At 39.3% G+C, this 16671-nt stretch overlaps 1 protein-coding gene across 1 annotated transcript in view; it reads left to right on the forward strand.

Annotated features, from left to right (window-relative positions):
* Window positions 1-1173: 1173 nt before the first annotated feature.
* The window catches only part of LOC104507209 (A-kinase anchor protein 6-like), a 31106-nt gene continuing 15608 nt past the window's right edge, over window positions 1174-16671 (forward strand). Inside the window, 1 exon segment of the mRNA XM_010148418.1 lies at window positions 1174-1281. Coding sequence (XP_010146720.1) covers window positions 1174-1281 — 108 coding nt within the window.

Consider the following 16671-nt stretch of genomic DNA (forward strand, 5'->3'; position numbering starts at 1 on the left):
GTGCCTCACTCATGTTCTGGAGAAAAGCCATGTCAAATTGTTCATCCCGTTTAGATACGAGAGCAGCAACTTTTCTGGCAGAGTCCCCACTAGTAGATCTTTTTCCTTTCAGTTCACTTACTCCTTCCTCCAGGAGAGAGGCAGGTTTTTCATCCCACTTCCTCATGTACTGGCTATGGTCTCTCAGATAAAACCACAGGGTACCCCATGAGGGATACCTGTTGTATTCCCTTCTTGGAGGAGAGGAGCACTTGCTTTTGATAGCCAAGACACTGGCCTATGGAGTTGGGGAGCAGAACATCTACTCATGAAGTTACTTAAACTCCTGAGACAGTCTCTCCACAGCTGAGACATAAGCCTGTATGGGGGAGGAGAGATTTTGCTCATACTCTCGGAATCGGCGAATCGTCTCATCTACAGTTGGTGCCTCATCCTCTCTCTAAGTTATTACTGAGAGCACGCTAGAATATGAGGGTGGTGCACTCCACATATCAACTTTTGCCACATGGGTCTAGTGTAGTAAACTTCTTCTGGGTCAGTAGATGCTCCTGGGTTGTTTGGGTCTCGGTAAACAATCTCCAGCACCGCTAGTTCTCTTAGATACTGGCTGCTTTTCTCCATGCTAGTCCATCTGTGTAGCTGTTGTGGCACACTATCTCTAAAAGGTTACCTCTTCTTCACACGGGTTAGGAGTCGTTTCCAGAGGCTGATGTTTTGTGGCCTACATCCAATTGCTTTATCAGTGCCTCCTTCTCCGGCAAGTGATCCCAGCTTTTTAGCTTCTCTCCCCTCCAGCTCCATACTACTGGCTCCATTATCCCAGCAGCAGAGCAGCCAGGTCATATGTTCAGCTGGGCAGCAGCTGAAGTGTCTATGGATGTCCTGTAGCTCCCTCAGGGATAAAGACTGTGTGGTCACAATGGCTTCATCCTCCATCTCTGACTCTTGAGACGGCCTAGCTCCCATCCCCTTATTATTTGTTTCTGTCACCCGGGATGTCCCTGCTACCTCTTATCCTTGACTATGAGGGCTGATTTACATGTGTATTTCCTTTTCTGAACTGCAGCCACTGACAGTAGTTGACCCTGGCAATAGCACACAAAAGTCTGGGGAAGTGAAGCTGCTGTGGGAGAGAGTCTGGCCGTAGTGGGAGGCGGTGACATTGATGCAGGCATGGTGGAGGGTGATGCAGGCATTGAGGGTGATGATTCAGGCATTGGAGGCAGTGATGCAGGTGTGGTGGACTGTGATGCAGAACCTGGGGCCAACGTAGGTGTGGACGTAGGTTTGGTTGCAGCTGTGGTTGCAGCTGCGTGGGCTTGGGTTACCTGTGCTGGTCCGTGCTGCCCCCTTGAGCATTAAAGTGACTCGGGTGGCTGCACAAATTCTGCGACTGCCCTGGGCACTGGTAGTGGATGGGCAGCGTTTCCAAACATTTCCTTAACTTTACCCAAAGCCACTAGAACATTTACTAGCAAGCTGATCCCTCGCCACAGGTCACCCCAATGCCATGAAAAATTTCCAAAATACTCGTATGCCTTTGCCATTGGACCGAGAGGAGAGGGAAAAAATTGAAAAAATTTTCCCACATCCACCCCAGCACCAAATAACCTCTCCTCTATTGGCTGTGTCCCTGCGGTGAAAGAGGGAGAGGTGTAATTGTGGAAATCCTCCAGGAGATAAGTCACGATGTACCAGGGAGCTGACAGTATTAAGTACAGATAGAGTATCCCTGCCAGCATCAGCAGCACACAGAACAGCCTGACCAAAGCCCTAAGCCCAGCTCTCACATAAAAAGTCAACATAATCAGTAACACATAAGGTAGCAGATCCTGCTGTTCTGTCAGCAGCCTGGAAAGCCCCGAACTCAGTGCCTGGATCAGCCACTATCACATTGTTTTCCCAGGCTTGTCACGCACTGTGATCTGTTTCTTCTCTCAACTCTCTCAAGCCCCATGTTGGGTGCCAAAAAGAACTGCCATGGTTTAGCCCTGTCTGGCAATTAAGCACCACCAGTCACTCTTCTACTCGACAAACACCTCCCCGTACTCCCAGTGAGGAAGGGTCAGAGGGAGGTTTGTAAAAGTTGAGATAAGAACTATTTAATTATATAAATGAAACTTATGGAGTTACTGACAATGCTATTGCTAATAAGTAATTAAAAGAACAGAAAAATAGAACAAATGATACAGGATCTCACCACCCGTGGACAGACACAGCCAGGTTCCAGGCAAGGCAGAAAAATAAATCCAAAAACCTCGAGAAAGAAAATAAAACAAAATGGAGGGAGAAAAAAACCCAGGAGCTGAAAGCAGGGAGAAAAAAAAATACCTTCCAACCCATCTCCCTGACAAATGAGACTCCTTCTGTGCTAATCACCCACCACAAGGTCTGAACAAAGACCACGTTTTGCTGCTGGCTGGAACCCACAAGCCGAACCGCACACACCTTCTGGGTCATGCCCACCTTGCAAAAACTGTGCACCTTGCAAACTTCCCCTCCCTACCCCACCGGCTCCCAGTTCCGCTGGTACTGGGGTGATACCAACCACTCAGCTTGATGTATTATGGAGTGAAGCAAAATCTTATAGGCTGGCCCTGGGAGAGCAGCTCATCACTGCCTGGGACTAGGACAGGGGTGTACCATTCTTTCTGCTGAGAAACAGCAGCCATTTATAGCAATCACATTGCTCATCTGATTTTCACTGTGGACTGTTTGAGTTTGGAAACTCTCATCCTCTCATGCCCTCAAGGGCAACAAGAAGGGATTCTGTAGGTACACAGGTGATAAAAGGAAGATCAGAGAAAATATGGGCCCTCTACAGAAGAAAATGGGAGAGCTGGCTTCCCAGGACATCAAGATGGCCGAGGTGCTCAATGCTTTTTTTGCCTCAGTCTTCACTGGCAAGGGCACAAGCCATACCCCCAGAGTCATGGAAGACAAGGGCAGGGATTGGGAGAATGGAGAGCCACCCATGGTTAGAGAGGATTAGGAGCACTTAAGGAACTTAATGTTGCACAAGTCCATGGGACCTGATGAAATACAGTGTCAGGTCCTGAGAAAACTCGCGGATGAGGTTGCAAAACCTCTGTCCATCATATTCAAGAAGTTGTGGCAGTCTGATGAAGTTCCCACTGACTGGAAAAGGGGAAACATAACCCTCTTCATTAACAGGGAAAAAAGGGGGATGCAGGGAACTACAGGTCAGTCCATCTCACCTCTGTGCCTAGCAAGATCATGGAGCAGATCCTCCTGGAAACCATGCTGAGGCACATGGAGAATGAGGAGGTGATTGGTGACAGCCAACATGGCTTCACCAAGGGCAGATCATGCCTGATGAATCTAGTGGCCTTCTATGATGGGGTAATGACCTTGATGGATAAAAGATGGGCAACCGATGTCATCTACTGGGACTTGAGCAAAGAATTCGACACTGTTCCACACAATATCTTTGTCTCTGAATTGAAGAGGCAGGGATGTGACAGATGGACTGCTCAGTGGATTAAAAACTGGATGGATGATCACACTCAGAGAGTGGTGGTCAACTGTTCAATGTCTGAGTGGAGACCAGTGATAAGTGGTGTTCCTCAGGGGTTGGTGTTGGGACCAGTGCTGTTTAACATCTGTGTCAGCAAAATGAATGATGGGATGGAGTGCACCCTCAGCAAGTTTGCCGATTACACCAAGCTGTGTGCAACGATAGACATGCTGGAGGGAAGGGATGCCATCCAGGGGGACCTTGACAGGCTGGAGAGGTGGGCCTGTGCTAACGTCATGAAGTTCAACAAGGCCAAGTGCAAGGTCCTGCACCTGGGTTGGGGCAATCCCAAGCACAAGTACAGGCTGGGTGGAGAGTGGATAGACAGCAGCTCTGAGGAGAAGGACTTGGGAGTACTGGTGGATGAAAAGCTGAACAGAAGCTGGAAGTGTGCACTGGCAGCCCAGAAAGCCAATCGTATCCTGGGCTGTATCCAGAGAAGCATAGCCAGGAGATCAAGGGATATGATTGTCCCCTTTTACTCTGCTCTCATGAGACCCCACCTGGAGTACTGTGTCCAGCTGTGGAGCCCTCAACATAAGAAGGATATTGACCACTTGGAGCGAGTCCAGAGGAGGGTCACAAAGATGATCAGAGGGCTGAAGCACCTCTCCTGTGAAGAAAGGCTAGAGAATTGGGTTTGTTCAGCCTGGAGAAGGCTGCAGGATGACCTTATTGCAGCCTTCCACTACCTGAAGGGGACCTACAAGAAAGCTGGAGGGGGACTTTTTACAAAGACCTGTAGTGACAGGACAAGGGGCAACAGGTTTAAATCGAAAGTGGGAAGGTTTAGATTAGTTATCAGGAAGAAATTCTTCATGGAGAGGGTGGTGATACACTGGAACAGGTTGCCCAGAGAAGTTGTGGATGCCCCATTCCTGGAGGCCAAGCTGGACGAGGCTTTGAGCAACCTGATGTAGTGGAGGGTGTCACTGCCCATGGCAGGGAGGTTGGAACTAGATGATCTTTAAGGTCCCTTCCAACCTAAACCATTCTGTGATTCTACAATCCTAGGCTTGTTTATAATAATATGATTCTTTGAAGTATGTCAGTATCTACAAGTTTCTCCTGTTGATAAAATTGTCTGTATTTTCAGCATTTAAAAATGCCTCAGCCACTGCAGGATTCAGGTTTCTTTGTATTCCCTGGACTGATTTGGCATGTTCTAACCTTCCTTTTCACTCAGTTCCTGTGTAGTCATTTCTTGGGTAGGTACCAGGACTGTTTTTTTCTGGTTCCCTATCTTTCTGTATTTGATGATGTGCCAGTCTTGGCACATCATCAATATCCCTTGGTAACAGGTCTTTATTTGTTGTTGCCCAGAAATTACTGTAATTTATGAAAACAAATGAGATGGTTTTTATACCCTTGTGGCATCTTACTCATTCATGGCATCTGACTTGCTGACATAAGATAACCCAAATTATTATATTGCCTCATATAAGTACAAGAGTCACTTACATCTTCTACTGTCTTCCTAATTTGTGTACTGTGATCTTCTTTTGTCATGATCTGCCCTTGTTACATTCAGTCACTTATCTGGGTCACTTATAGAATTACAAAGGTATGCTGGAATTGAACCATAGAAGGCTTTTAGGTTTCTTTTAAATTTTTTTTCTTCATTGATGGTTTTCAGCAATGTTTACTTCTACTCAACTTTTGGAATAACGGGCACCATAGGTTTGCGAATAACAAGAAGATATTAACATGCACTACAAGCACCTAAAGTCTGGTAAAAGATGTCCTTCTCATAAACGGAAAGTTATGACTAGAATGTGAAATTATCAGTAAGAATCACTCCAGAAGGATGAAATGGGGTTAGATTCAGTAGGTTAATCTAGCTTTAAAGATTGAAGTATTCATACAATGAAAAAAATATTACTTTTAAAAAACAGTAGGACACTTGTCTGTTACTGGAAACAGTCCTAATCTATTTTAGTGAAGGAGGTTTTTACTTTCCTCATCTGTTATCATCCCATAGTTTGCTGATATGATGTTATATGTCACCTAAATTTTACCTTCAGAATTACACAGATGCCTTATTGTTTGCCTAACAAGACCCTGCTGGCAATCATCTCAAAAGAAAAAGAAGTCTGTCTGGCAATTGCAACAGCAATAACTACAATCTTCAGTCAACTAAACCCAAAATTGCAATCTAAAATTCCAGCTCAACAGCTGGAGAGGCCTTACCTCACTATGCACTTTCTGTTAGCAGGTCTAGTCTACTTGAAAGACTGGGCAATTAAAAAAGAATTTGGGACAGACTCAGTCATGGTCATGCCTGCAAATTTACAACAGTCAAAGTGAGAATATGTAGGTGGTTTTCTGTAAATTTTTTTGATCCTTGCTCAGCCAGTGGTATACACAGTGCAAGTTGTGTGTTTAGCCTTAGCTGATTATTCCACCAGGTACACAGTTTGGGGATGTCCTGCCCAGGTCAGATATGTCTCTGTATAGAAAGCTACAATGAGGTTACCATGGAAATTCACTTTTCTGGGACTGCTTTACCAATACTGGAGCATATAAAACTCTTGCACTGCCATGGCTGAGAGAGAGCAAATCTCTGGATTTTATTTCTTAAGTTGCAATTCAACATTCCTGCCCTTTTGGTGACTGGAGAAACTGCTTTTGCTCCAGACTGCTCATTGATTGAATGAGAATCGTATCTGTTTTATGGAGCAGACGCTCTCCTTTCTTATTCAACAGAGAGCACTAATTATTGAAGGGGCAGTATTAATCATGATTTTAAAATGGAGATTTTGAGCTAAGGCAATTTGGGTTAAGGTGCTTTAATTCTCACATTTCCCTGAAAATGCCTGAAGTACTTATTTGTCTGATCACTAAGCTCACTACTATGCTTCATGAACAAAACGCAATATTTTTATTTCTCTTGTTCTCCTGAGTCATCGCCTATGTACACTGCACTGTATGTCCAGCAAAACCCCCACCTGTATTGCCTTGAAAGTATGCTGTATATCCAGCCACATAATTGAAAATAATAAGGCCTCAATAAATGGGATGGCCGTGGGGTATAACACCCAAGGGATTCAATTGGTGTAGCTTTGCATCAATGTCCATGCATCATGGTAATTGAGGTAACATAACCAATTACCACATTTTAATTAGAGTTGTAAGGACTTGGGAAAACCTGCAATGGTGAGGCAGCTGTAATAAAAAAAAAAAAAAAAAGGCACCTCCCTCTTTTCCACAAGCTTGTTTCTTAGGAGGCAAAAAGCCTGCTTAAAGCTCTGCCTATGATTTTTTTCCAACTTCCTCTTGGTTTCATTCTTCATAAAACACTTTGAAAAACAAGTTCCCTAAAAATATTATATTGCTTCTTATCTTGTATCTTTATCCCTTTTCTCTATTTATCTGTTTCTGCAATACTTTCTGGAAAAGTAAACAGTTTTTAATAATGCTAGATATGTGGTCTCCTCTTCATTTCTCAAAATTTAATTCAATATTGGTGCAATATTTTTTCAAGCCATGGACTAACACTTATTCTAAGCTGAAAAAAAAAAGAAACAAAAAACCTGCTTTCAGAGGTAAAAAATTAATTTGTCATTGTTCAGTTAGTTAGATATAACTGAACAAAAACTTGGTTCCTAAAAGATTCTTATTTTACCACAAGCATTTTGTGGGGTGGGATCTAGCTATAATGCTTGCATAAACTTTAGAAGTTCATTAGAAGTACCTAATACAGCAGAGTACTGAGTGATGATTAATTTAATTGGCTGAGGAGGGCACACTACATATTGTAAGTTCTGAACATCTATTACATGATCTAGCCCTCACAATGTAATTTTTTAATGACTTACGTTTGAACCTTTACAAATTAGGTTTTTTTATTATCTATCAGAAGTAATTTTTGGTTTGATATTGGACATCTTTGTAGTATAGTGTATGATAGTAAAATCTCGATTGCTTGTATTTGTTTCTGTCAATCATTTTTATTTGCTCATATTTCAGTACTGAAGACTCCTCACTTTGGCACTTCCTTAAAATATGTAATTTTTTAAGTGAATGGATATTTGATTGTAGAGTCTGCAATGTGATGCACCATCCTTGTACTTGAGGTGCATGAGCTTCTGGGTTGCATTGCATGCCTATTTTTGTGACATGGAATAATTATCTAAAATGGTAAACATAGGTCTAAATTTTTCTTGGATTTAATTCAAGATAGGTGATATGCCCCACATTCTTGCAAGGAATTCTGTGTTTCTCATCGTTTTCTTGAGGACCAGCCATAGTTATGATGGCAGCCATCACGGCAGTATGCAGTCTGGATTGTATGGCAAAACTAAAGCTGGTAAATTCCTTTTTGTTGATTAGATCTTGGTAAAAAATTGCAGACCCAGTGGACTTTAGTAAAAATTAATTAAAAATTCAGATAAATGCTCTGTTAATTCTTGAGAAAAACTCCTGAGTGGTCATCTGATGTGGTAGCTTTTTAGAGCGAATAGAAAAAAATCCAAACATTTAAATCTTTGCACAGAGATATCTTTTTCGTCCTTAGAAACTGCAAAACTTTCTGTCAGAACTATCTAACAGTTTATGGCAACAATGCAGAGGTGAAATATTCTATGTGATGTTACCAGTCTGCTAAATTATTCAACTCTTACAGATGTTGTCATGTTTTGCCATGTCTTTGTAAAAGGATAGGAGGCCCAAAGAATATATTTAAACTCATAACCCCAGCCAAACCAGATCAAATTCCAGTTCTTTGGTAGAGCCAACCCTCAGAGGTGGTCTTCCAAGCTCACTGCCATCAAGTCAGACTTCTAGCTGTTGCTCTAATTTTTATCACCTTATGTGACTCTTTAGTTGTTGGTTGGATTAGACAAGAAGAGGTTATGGTTAATCCAGACTCCTGAGACTAAGGAGGCCCTATTTCACTATTTCACAACCTCTGTTAAACTGAAGTAAGTCTGAGCTCTCCCCCTGGAAAGGCTGGAAAGTCAAGGTACATACTCCTAACTTTGACTACAGTGCCAGAAGATGATTTAAGAGTAGGCTGAACTGTTAAGGTTGAGCATAAATGTACTCCCTGATTGTACCCTGTTGCTTGTGTGACCCTTGTTATTTTCTCTTAATGAAAAGTAAGCACTGCATAAAAAGTCTTCATGTGTAGCACAGTATCAATATGGACTATGCTAGCAATAGACCTTCCTGTGGAGCCTCTTTCAGTGGAGTTTATCTTTGCTCCATAAAGTGAACCACGTAGAACAGGAAGAGTAGTTCAGCATTCTTGTTCTTTCAATCATTTTCTCCACACTGAAATTTCCAGACATACAACATTTCCTGCTAATGTTGATGGTCTTGATTACATACGAATGTGCAGTTTCCAGTATAATAGAACCTACAAGGACATGTCTTGTAGCTTATTCAGCCACAGTCCTACAGTAGAAAGTGTCATTCACCATCCACCTCTAATGGACTGAACATGCTTCTTTGAGATGCATGTTTCTTTTCTGCTAATTCTGCAGACACATTTCGTTTCTTTGCCCTGCCTGGAGTACCCAGCAAACTTTGTAATGAGAGGTGAAAGTTACTTTCTTTGTTGTTGGAATGAGCACAGGAAGATAAATGAAATTACATTAAAAGTAAATAGTTATTTTAATGAGAAAATCAATTGCTGCAATACTTAATTACTCCGAGCCCCCTTTGATTTTTTTTCCCCTTGATGAAGCACGCAACATGTCAGTGTAGTGTTTGAAATTTACTTGCTTTTTTAGAAGATAGTTTTCTTTATGATACTTGGAAAGCTTTGTAATGGCTGATTGCAGTTTTCAACAAAAAGTCTACAAAAGGAAAATAAATAAAGCATATATTCCTCTATCATTTTTATACTAAACATGTCTGTTTGGTCATGTATAGCTACTACCCACAGCTCGTACTACAGTGTAAAACTGACTTCAGGTATCCAAAGCAGAAAATATCAGGATTGCAGTGTTACAAGGCTAGATTCCTGGTGTTATAATTATCTCAATGCATGATGTCTGAATTGGGTGTAAAATACTGTGTCTGTACTAATGATTTTAGTAGTATCCTGTGAGCAGTGTGTTTGAGTGACTGACAAGTCATGTCCTTAAATCACAGATACTTTGATTTTTTTTCTCTATTAGAGTCTATTATATTAGGGGAAGAATTACATAAACTTGCTGGTATAATGTCACAGATTTTTGTGTATACATCTATATATATTTATATTTTAAAAGGATTACTTCTTTGGGCTTCTTTTGTATTCCTTTTCTGGCTAATGTGTTTTATTCTGTTCAAATATATAAATTCAGATAGATGGAAAATCGATGTAGTTTAAAGTTGCTTAAACACTCTAAACACATCTCAGGATGTTTCAAGGCTGGTCAGCAGTGCTGTGTCACACAGTGAGAAGCTGCAAATCTTTTCTTTTGGGGATATACAAAGCTTCTGTGTTCACCCACGCAGCCGGAGGGTACTTCTGTTTCTCAGCTATCTACTGTTGACTGTGTTTCAGATGGGTGCTGTTTTGGAGTGGAGTGAGAGAATATCATAAATGGTAGAAAGCTGGCAATACTTCTCTGCTGTCTCATTTTTTAAATTGGTTGTTGTTTACAAACTCTCAAGAGATTTTGAATGCCAGGAAGGCCTTCAAAAGTGCCACTTTATCACACTTCCCTCTAATTCATCAGAAAACACTGTTCTATATCTTATGGATAATAGCATTTGACCTTCACTGGTGATGTATCTAACATTCTTAATTTCTTTGCATTTATAGATAACTACAATATTAGTAAATCAACTTGCCACAATTTTTTTAAGAAAGTATTCAATGAATAATTACAAAAAGTTAGGTTTGGGGACAACAAATTCAATCCTATAAAATCTAGGTATGTGAGCTTTATAATTTTAATGGGAAAAGCCAACAGCACAATAGCAGGTTTAGTTCTTTACAGCATGGTGGCAGATATTCTACCAACCATTTGTCAGTCTATTAATCTTTTTTTCTCTGCTACAAATTACGTAATGGTTGAAAGAGTTTGAGTAAAACATTTGGATAAAAAGACATCCTCTGCTCCTGAAACGTTCACTATAACTCTAAGAAGTGTAAAATCTTCAAGTGATTTCTCAAGAATCATCAGTAGGAAAATATGTAATATTCAGAAATTGGAAATCTGATGTCTCCACTGCATGCAGATCATGAAAGAAGTGTCAAACACCATTTAAATGACAAAACTAGCTCACTAGAAAGAAAGATAAAAAAAGGGGAAGGTTTTTTTTTTCAAGGACAGAGGCCTTATTTCTAAAGAACTCACTTCCTGTTTAGGCACTTAAGTATAGGGCCAGATATTTAAAAGTACTCAGCAGATAGTGACTCTCATTGCAGTGCATTGTGTTCAGATTGCAGGTTGAAGTCAATGTTTTATTCAGATTCTTAATATCCACTAATCATAAAATCATGACTCAGACCAGCATTTTTTAAAAATTAGAGTTAACAGAAATACAAAAGTCACAAACTTGTGATTTTTTAATTAATTTAATGACTTGTTGCAGTGCATCTCTAATGACCCCAGTTCTGCAAGGAATGATATGTGACTGTAATTGAAGCTAATTTTCTGATACTTTATTTCAAGAGTTCTCAAACAAAACAGTTTTTAGAAAGAGAGGAAGAAACCTTATTTTCTAACAGCTTGTACAGCAGTTATTTACATCTTGTAAGGGTCTTCTACATTGGATGATAGGGTTCCAGTCATCCAGCCATTATGAAAATGTATTTGCAGGATCTTCAGTAAGTATATGCATAATCAGTGTTTCATTGTTCAATAATATAGGATGTTCTAGGAGCTACATCATCTGTAAGCAGACAGGAATACAATAAAAAACTGTTTAAAAAATGCATGAAAATAAATAAGGTACAATTATTCACTGTTTTTCTTAACACACAAAGTAAATGGTACCGAATTAAATTATCATGCAGGAGATTTAAAACAATCAAAAGGGAATACTGTTTTCATGCAGTTGATCTCACCCAAAATGACAGATGCTTTTTGAAAACACCTGAACTTGCAGATTTGAAGGCCTAGCTTTAGTCTATTTTATGTACAGCAAGGCAGTTTTAATGAATGTCTAGAGAGTTTTCATTGTATTTGGAGTTTCTTTGCTATTTCCAAATAGTGAGATGTGGTCATTTTGGTAGTCTGCTTTTACCAGAAGAAAACTTTGAAAAATGTGCCCACTTGACAATTTTTCAAGATATTTCTAGCACCTTTTACAGTAAAATACACAGAAAATATAATACATACATCTACTTAATATTTAAATATGTACATAAATTTATGTGTCAGAAGTACTATAATATACATTAAATAATAAAATTATTTAATTAGAAATGATGATCTGAATTTCAGTTCTCCTTACATATAAGACATTTGTATCATTGTTGTAGCTCTAATCCATATTCAGGTCTTCATGTTTGGTGTGCTGTAATATGTAAATTACCTAGCCAGCTGCATTAAGCAGTGTTTGTTTATTCTATTTCTTTTGGCATAGCATATAACTGAATTTCTGCCAAAAATGTGGCTGCTTCAGGGAACACTGTTTGAGTAGAAGGAAGTTTTGAAAGGAAGTGCACATCAGAAATCTTTACTGTATGAAACAGTAAAATCAAAACAAACTTTCTGTTCATAAAAATATCTGTATTAATGTAAAATGATGGGCTTGTAAAATACGGTGAGTGAACTGAATATTTTTAGAATGCTCTGTTTACATTGGCTTTGTAAACAAGAATACAATACTAAAAGGCAGTGATTTTTTTAATATGTGGGAAGGGTGACTAAAACTGGTTAAACATGAAAATGGAAAGTTTAAGAGAAATTATTTTTAAATGGCATATTAATTTTCTCTAACACATAGCATTTAAATGCATTTAAATTTGGAAAGCAGCGAAGTTTAAGTGTTAAAAAAATTACATTAATGATGCATAGAGCTATCTACTTATGCTGGCAGCCCTTTCAGTCTTCCAGTCTGACACTTCCTTTTTTATCCAGCCAGCTAATTTCCCCTCTTTTGTGAGGAGTAACTGTTTTCACACTGGTGCTTACACAGCAAGCCTCCTCATTGTTTCATGGTTAATTATCTTCTTGAGCTTCACCTTACTGAGTGAAAGGAGAAAGACTGAGCCTCCCCACAGCTCTAATGAAAGCTAGGTTTTAGAGATGCACTGTGTGAATAAATGCAGTGTCTGATCTAGCAACATAATAAATGAGTTTCTAAACTTTATGGAGTCACAGTTCATCTAACAGCTTTACTGAACAATGCAGAAAGATGCTTTATTTTAAAAATTATGTTTTACTTTTAAAAGGAGAAGAGAATATTGCTGCATTGTGAAACCAAATACCATAAAGTGTTCTAAAATCTCTAAGCATTACACAAAAGGTGTATGTCAAACATTCAGTTTTGGTACAAACCTGAGCTGCTGCATGAAAGACTTTGAACTTTATACTTTAAAGTTGCATTTTAACAACATTTACACTAATAATGTTAATGCTAATGACCCCGTGCAGATCAGTTATTACACCACTTTTTAAACTCTTAGTACTCATTAGATTTTTGTGCCTCACCAACACTGAAAACAGCCTTTGTGCATAGACTTAAATCTCCCGTTTATGTTCCAAGTTGAACCCAAGTTTAAACTGTGTAACATTTAAAATAAACTCTCCTGTAATAGAAGAAAGTTGAAAAATGGCAGTAGTTCTTTTATAATAATGAGGTGCTCCCCTTTGTAATTTTGTACTCAGCCAAACTAAGGCTGTCAGATATAGACCTCTCACCATAAAAGATATAGTTGTCCATTACTTTGTCATCTTCTAAGTGAATTTCTACAAAATGTACTTGTATTAAGTAATTTCTCAAGTGGCCAGACCAAAATGTGCATATAGCACTGGTACTCAAAACATTGAACAGGATCCATTTGAGGTACTAGATTAGATTGAAGATTCAAATCCTTTTTCTCCAGCCAGCTTCTGGGCTGTGTTGGCATCTATTATGTACAAAGAAAACTATAATCCTTGCTTACCAGTGATGGAGAAAAGAAAAAAATCTGGAAGATCAAGGATGATCTTACTGAAAAAGCTCTGCCTGGGGACCTCTTAAACTGAGAGGTAAGGCCAGTGTTTCAATGGTATGACATTTGAAAAGCAGTTCTTCTTAGATATAGGCAGTGTAATGGCAAGGAGCAGTTGCATTGTTGCAGCCTCAAGGTGCTTATCATTGTAATTTTGATTCATCACCAGGAGAAATCTGCCACTTATTGGTGGTGTTTACCTTAATGCTTGAGAACCCCTAGGTAGACAGACTGTACAAGTATTTATAATAGGCAGCATTCTTCTAGCCTTTGACTTCACAATACTCCCTTATTGACTCCCCTCTAGTCAATATCCCAAATTTACAGATAATGAATCAATGACTTCAGGAGGTGCCTCATCTGAGATTACAAAGAAATTCTGTTGAAAATTTAAATAGGGGCAAAAAAGATTCTGTTGTTATTGAATTAGGCTAAATTTGGTAGTCTCTCAACTGCATCATGAGGAGGAGAAACTGATGATAGAGCCAGATATTTTTCATGCAGTCCTATTATTGATAAATAATAGATAAAGTCTCCTTTTCCAGTATACAGGAAGAATTTTTATTTAGAAATTCAAGCCTCTCTCCTCCAGCTCTCAGCGTGAAAACTTTATTTCTGGGTTTCTCCTAAGTTCAAGCCCCCAAGGGCTTACGTCCTATTCTTTTGTACCTTATGTCTGTTCCTGTGGTGATTGTCACTCTTTAATGTTTCCTACAAATATTCATTTCTCCTGAATCAAAGCTTTTAAAAACTATGGTTCCAGGTATTCTGATGTGTCTGTTATACGTTGGAGGTAGCTACTGTGTCTACTGAGTCCATTCATAGTGTCTATTGATTTCTACTGGTTTAATTGGAGCATACTGTTAAAGAAATACCAGTTCCCTTGTAAATGATACTAAATTGAAAGTATTCTTAACCAGTATGCAGACCTCTTAACTCATACAAAGACAAAACAATAATGACTTTATTATGTCCCTGCAACTTTTCCAGTACAATTTTGTTCATGGGCATCTGAATGCAGAATGCACCTCATTTGCCATCCGTACAAACATACCAGTGAAGAATTGTGCTGAAGTTCTGCAGTGTAGGCAAGCAAAAGTTAAACCTGTTTAAACATCGTTGGTTCCACAGATTTCCTGGGTTTAGTGTACTTTTTTTTTTGTCAAGAGTGATCTTTGTTTGGGTCAAATTCTGAGACTTGACATGGATGAACTCCCACCAACTTACATGTATCTGAGGTAGAGTGCCAGGATTTGCTCTTTTCTGAACTAGGTGTGCATGGCCACATTTTGGGTTTGGGTAAAGTTAGGAATGCTTTTCTAGGAGTTTCATAAAGGTCTTCAGTTGGACTCCTGCACAAAGAAAATCATATATTCCTCTGAAGTAAAGGTGAGACCAAAATGATATTCAAGAGTGAAAAATCCTGTCATGTTAACCTCTTGACAGATGAAAACTACAAAGCAGCAAAACCAACAGTCGGCAAAATATGCCATGTAGCCAGGTTTTCTTATCACAAAATAAAGGAAAAAAAAGCCCAGATACACAACTTGGAATATAGGTCTGGGATTGTATGACAATGTATATTGTCTTGGATGACAATAGGATTAGATATAAAAATGTTACAGGTGTTGTTCTGCTCTCTAGAAACATTTAAAGGGCTTCTCCAGCATATTAGAACCAGAGATGTTAGAAAGCCATATGAGGATATGGTGGCAAAAAAGGAGGCCAGTGCTTCCATAGAGGTTGGAAAACAAATAATGGGTAGTGTGTTAACAGTGATATTCTGTGCACAGCACAAGGACTAAACATGTCCCTGCTTTTGCATTGGTCTGTGGTAGAAGTAAGAAGAAGGGTTCTTACGAGGATGCAGCTTACCTGTTCCAGTTTTAAAACGCTTCTACTAACTGTAGGGACTAATAGCTTTGATCCTCTTAAAATGGCATTGCAATTATTTTGTCTGTTGCTTAAAAGATGTGCCCACAAAACTGCTATCATGGTAAAGAAAATGGTCAGTTTTAAAACCTGGATATGACAATTCTATCCTCTAGACTTTCACTTCTGAACATTATCAGAGTACTTCAAACAACATCATAAAGACAGGTACCTGAGAAATGGTGGAACCTCAGTGCTTCCCATAAGACCCAGCCTGCACTGAAACTCTTGCAGGTGTCATCTGTGACTGCAGAGAGCAGAAGTGAAGTCTGTACTTCCTGTGGTATTGGAATCTGTACATACAACCGCCCATGTAGGATCCTGGCAATACCTGTAAGCATCCGTAATGCCTAACAGAAAAGCACAAATTCTGCATCTTATTTCATTGAAGAAGGCAATTATTAAATTGTAAATTGAAGCAAGAGAAAGTATGAACTACAGTTTCAGATCCTATTTTCTCAGGCAATAAACATGTACTACCTTCTTTTAACTGCAATTATAACAAATACATATGTTAATGATCAGTTTCTCTGGTGATCTGTGATAAAGCATACTGCTTCCATGTATTTTGAGACCATACTGTAATGTGTGGGTCACTTCAGTATTATGCACATGGAATCTTATGCATATGCTTATGCATATTAAGACATTGGTGTTGGGAAATGGGGAAAGTTTTCTTGTTGGCTATGGTATAGGGAACCCCATTTAGAAAATGAACCTAAGTGAAGCAGAGGTGCAGTGGCTACTGTACACATGACTATTTCCTTCAGCCGAAGCACTTGGCATGTTTGCATTTTTCAAAAGACAAAATCATGTTTGTCTTCCTTGAATGTGCACACATTCCTGGAGATGGGGGATGGTTTGCTTTCTTTTTCTTTCTTTTTCCCCTGGCCCCTCAGTGCAGCTGAGTTTGAATTATTTGTCCACAGCAACTGCAAGACATGTTGCAGAAGAGGGAGAAACAGAGTTTGTATTTATTATTGTAAAAGCTCTTCTTTTCACGTTAATTCTTTACAAAAAATATAATGGTACGCAGGGGCTAGATTACAGGCCTGTTTCATCAGCACAAAGTATCTCTACTGGAGTAGCACATGTAAAT

This window comes from Eurypyga helias, unplaced genomic scaffold (assembly GCF_000690775.1).
Source record: "Eurypyga helias isolate BGI_N326 unplaced genomic scaffold, ASM69077v1 scaffold3723, whole genome shotgun sequence".
Classification (NCBI taxonomy): Eukaryota; Metazoa; Chordata; class Aves; order Eurypygiformes; family Eurypygidae; genus Eurypyga; species Eurypyga helias.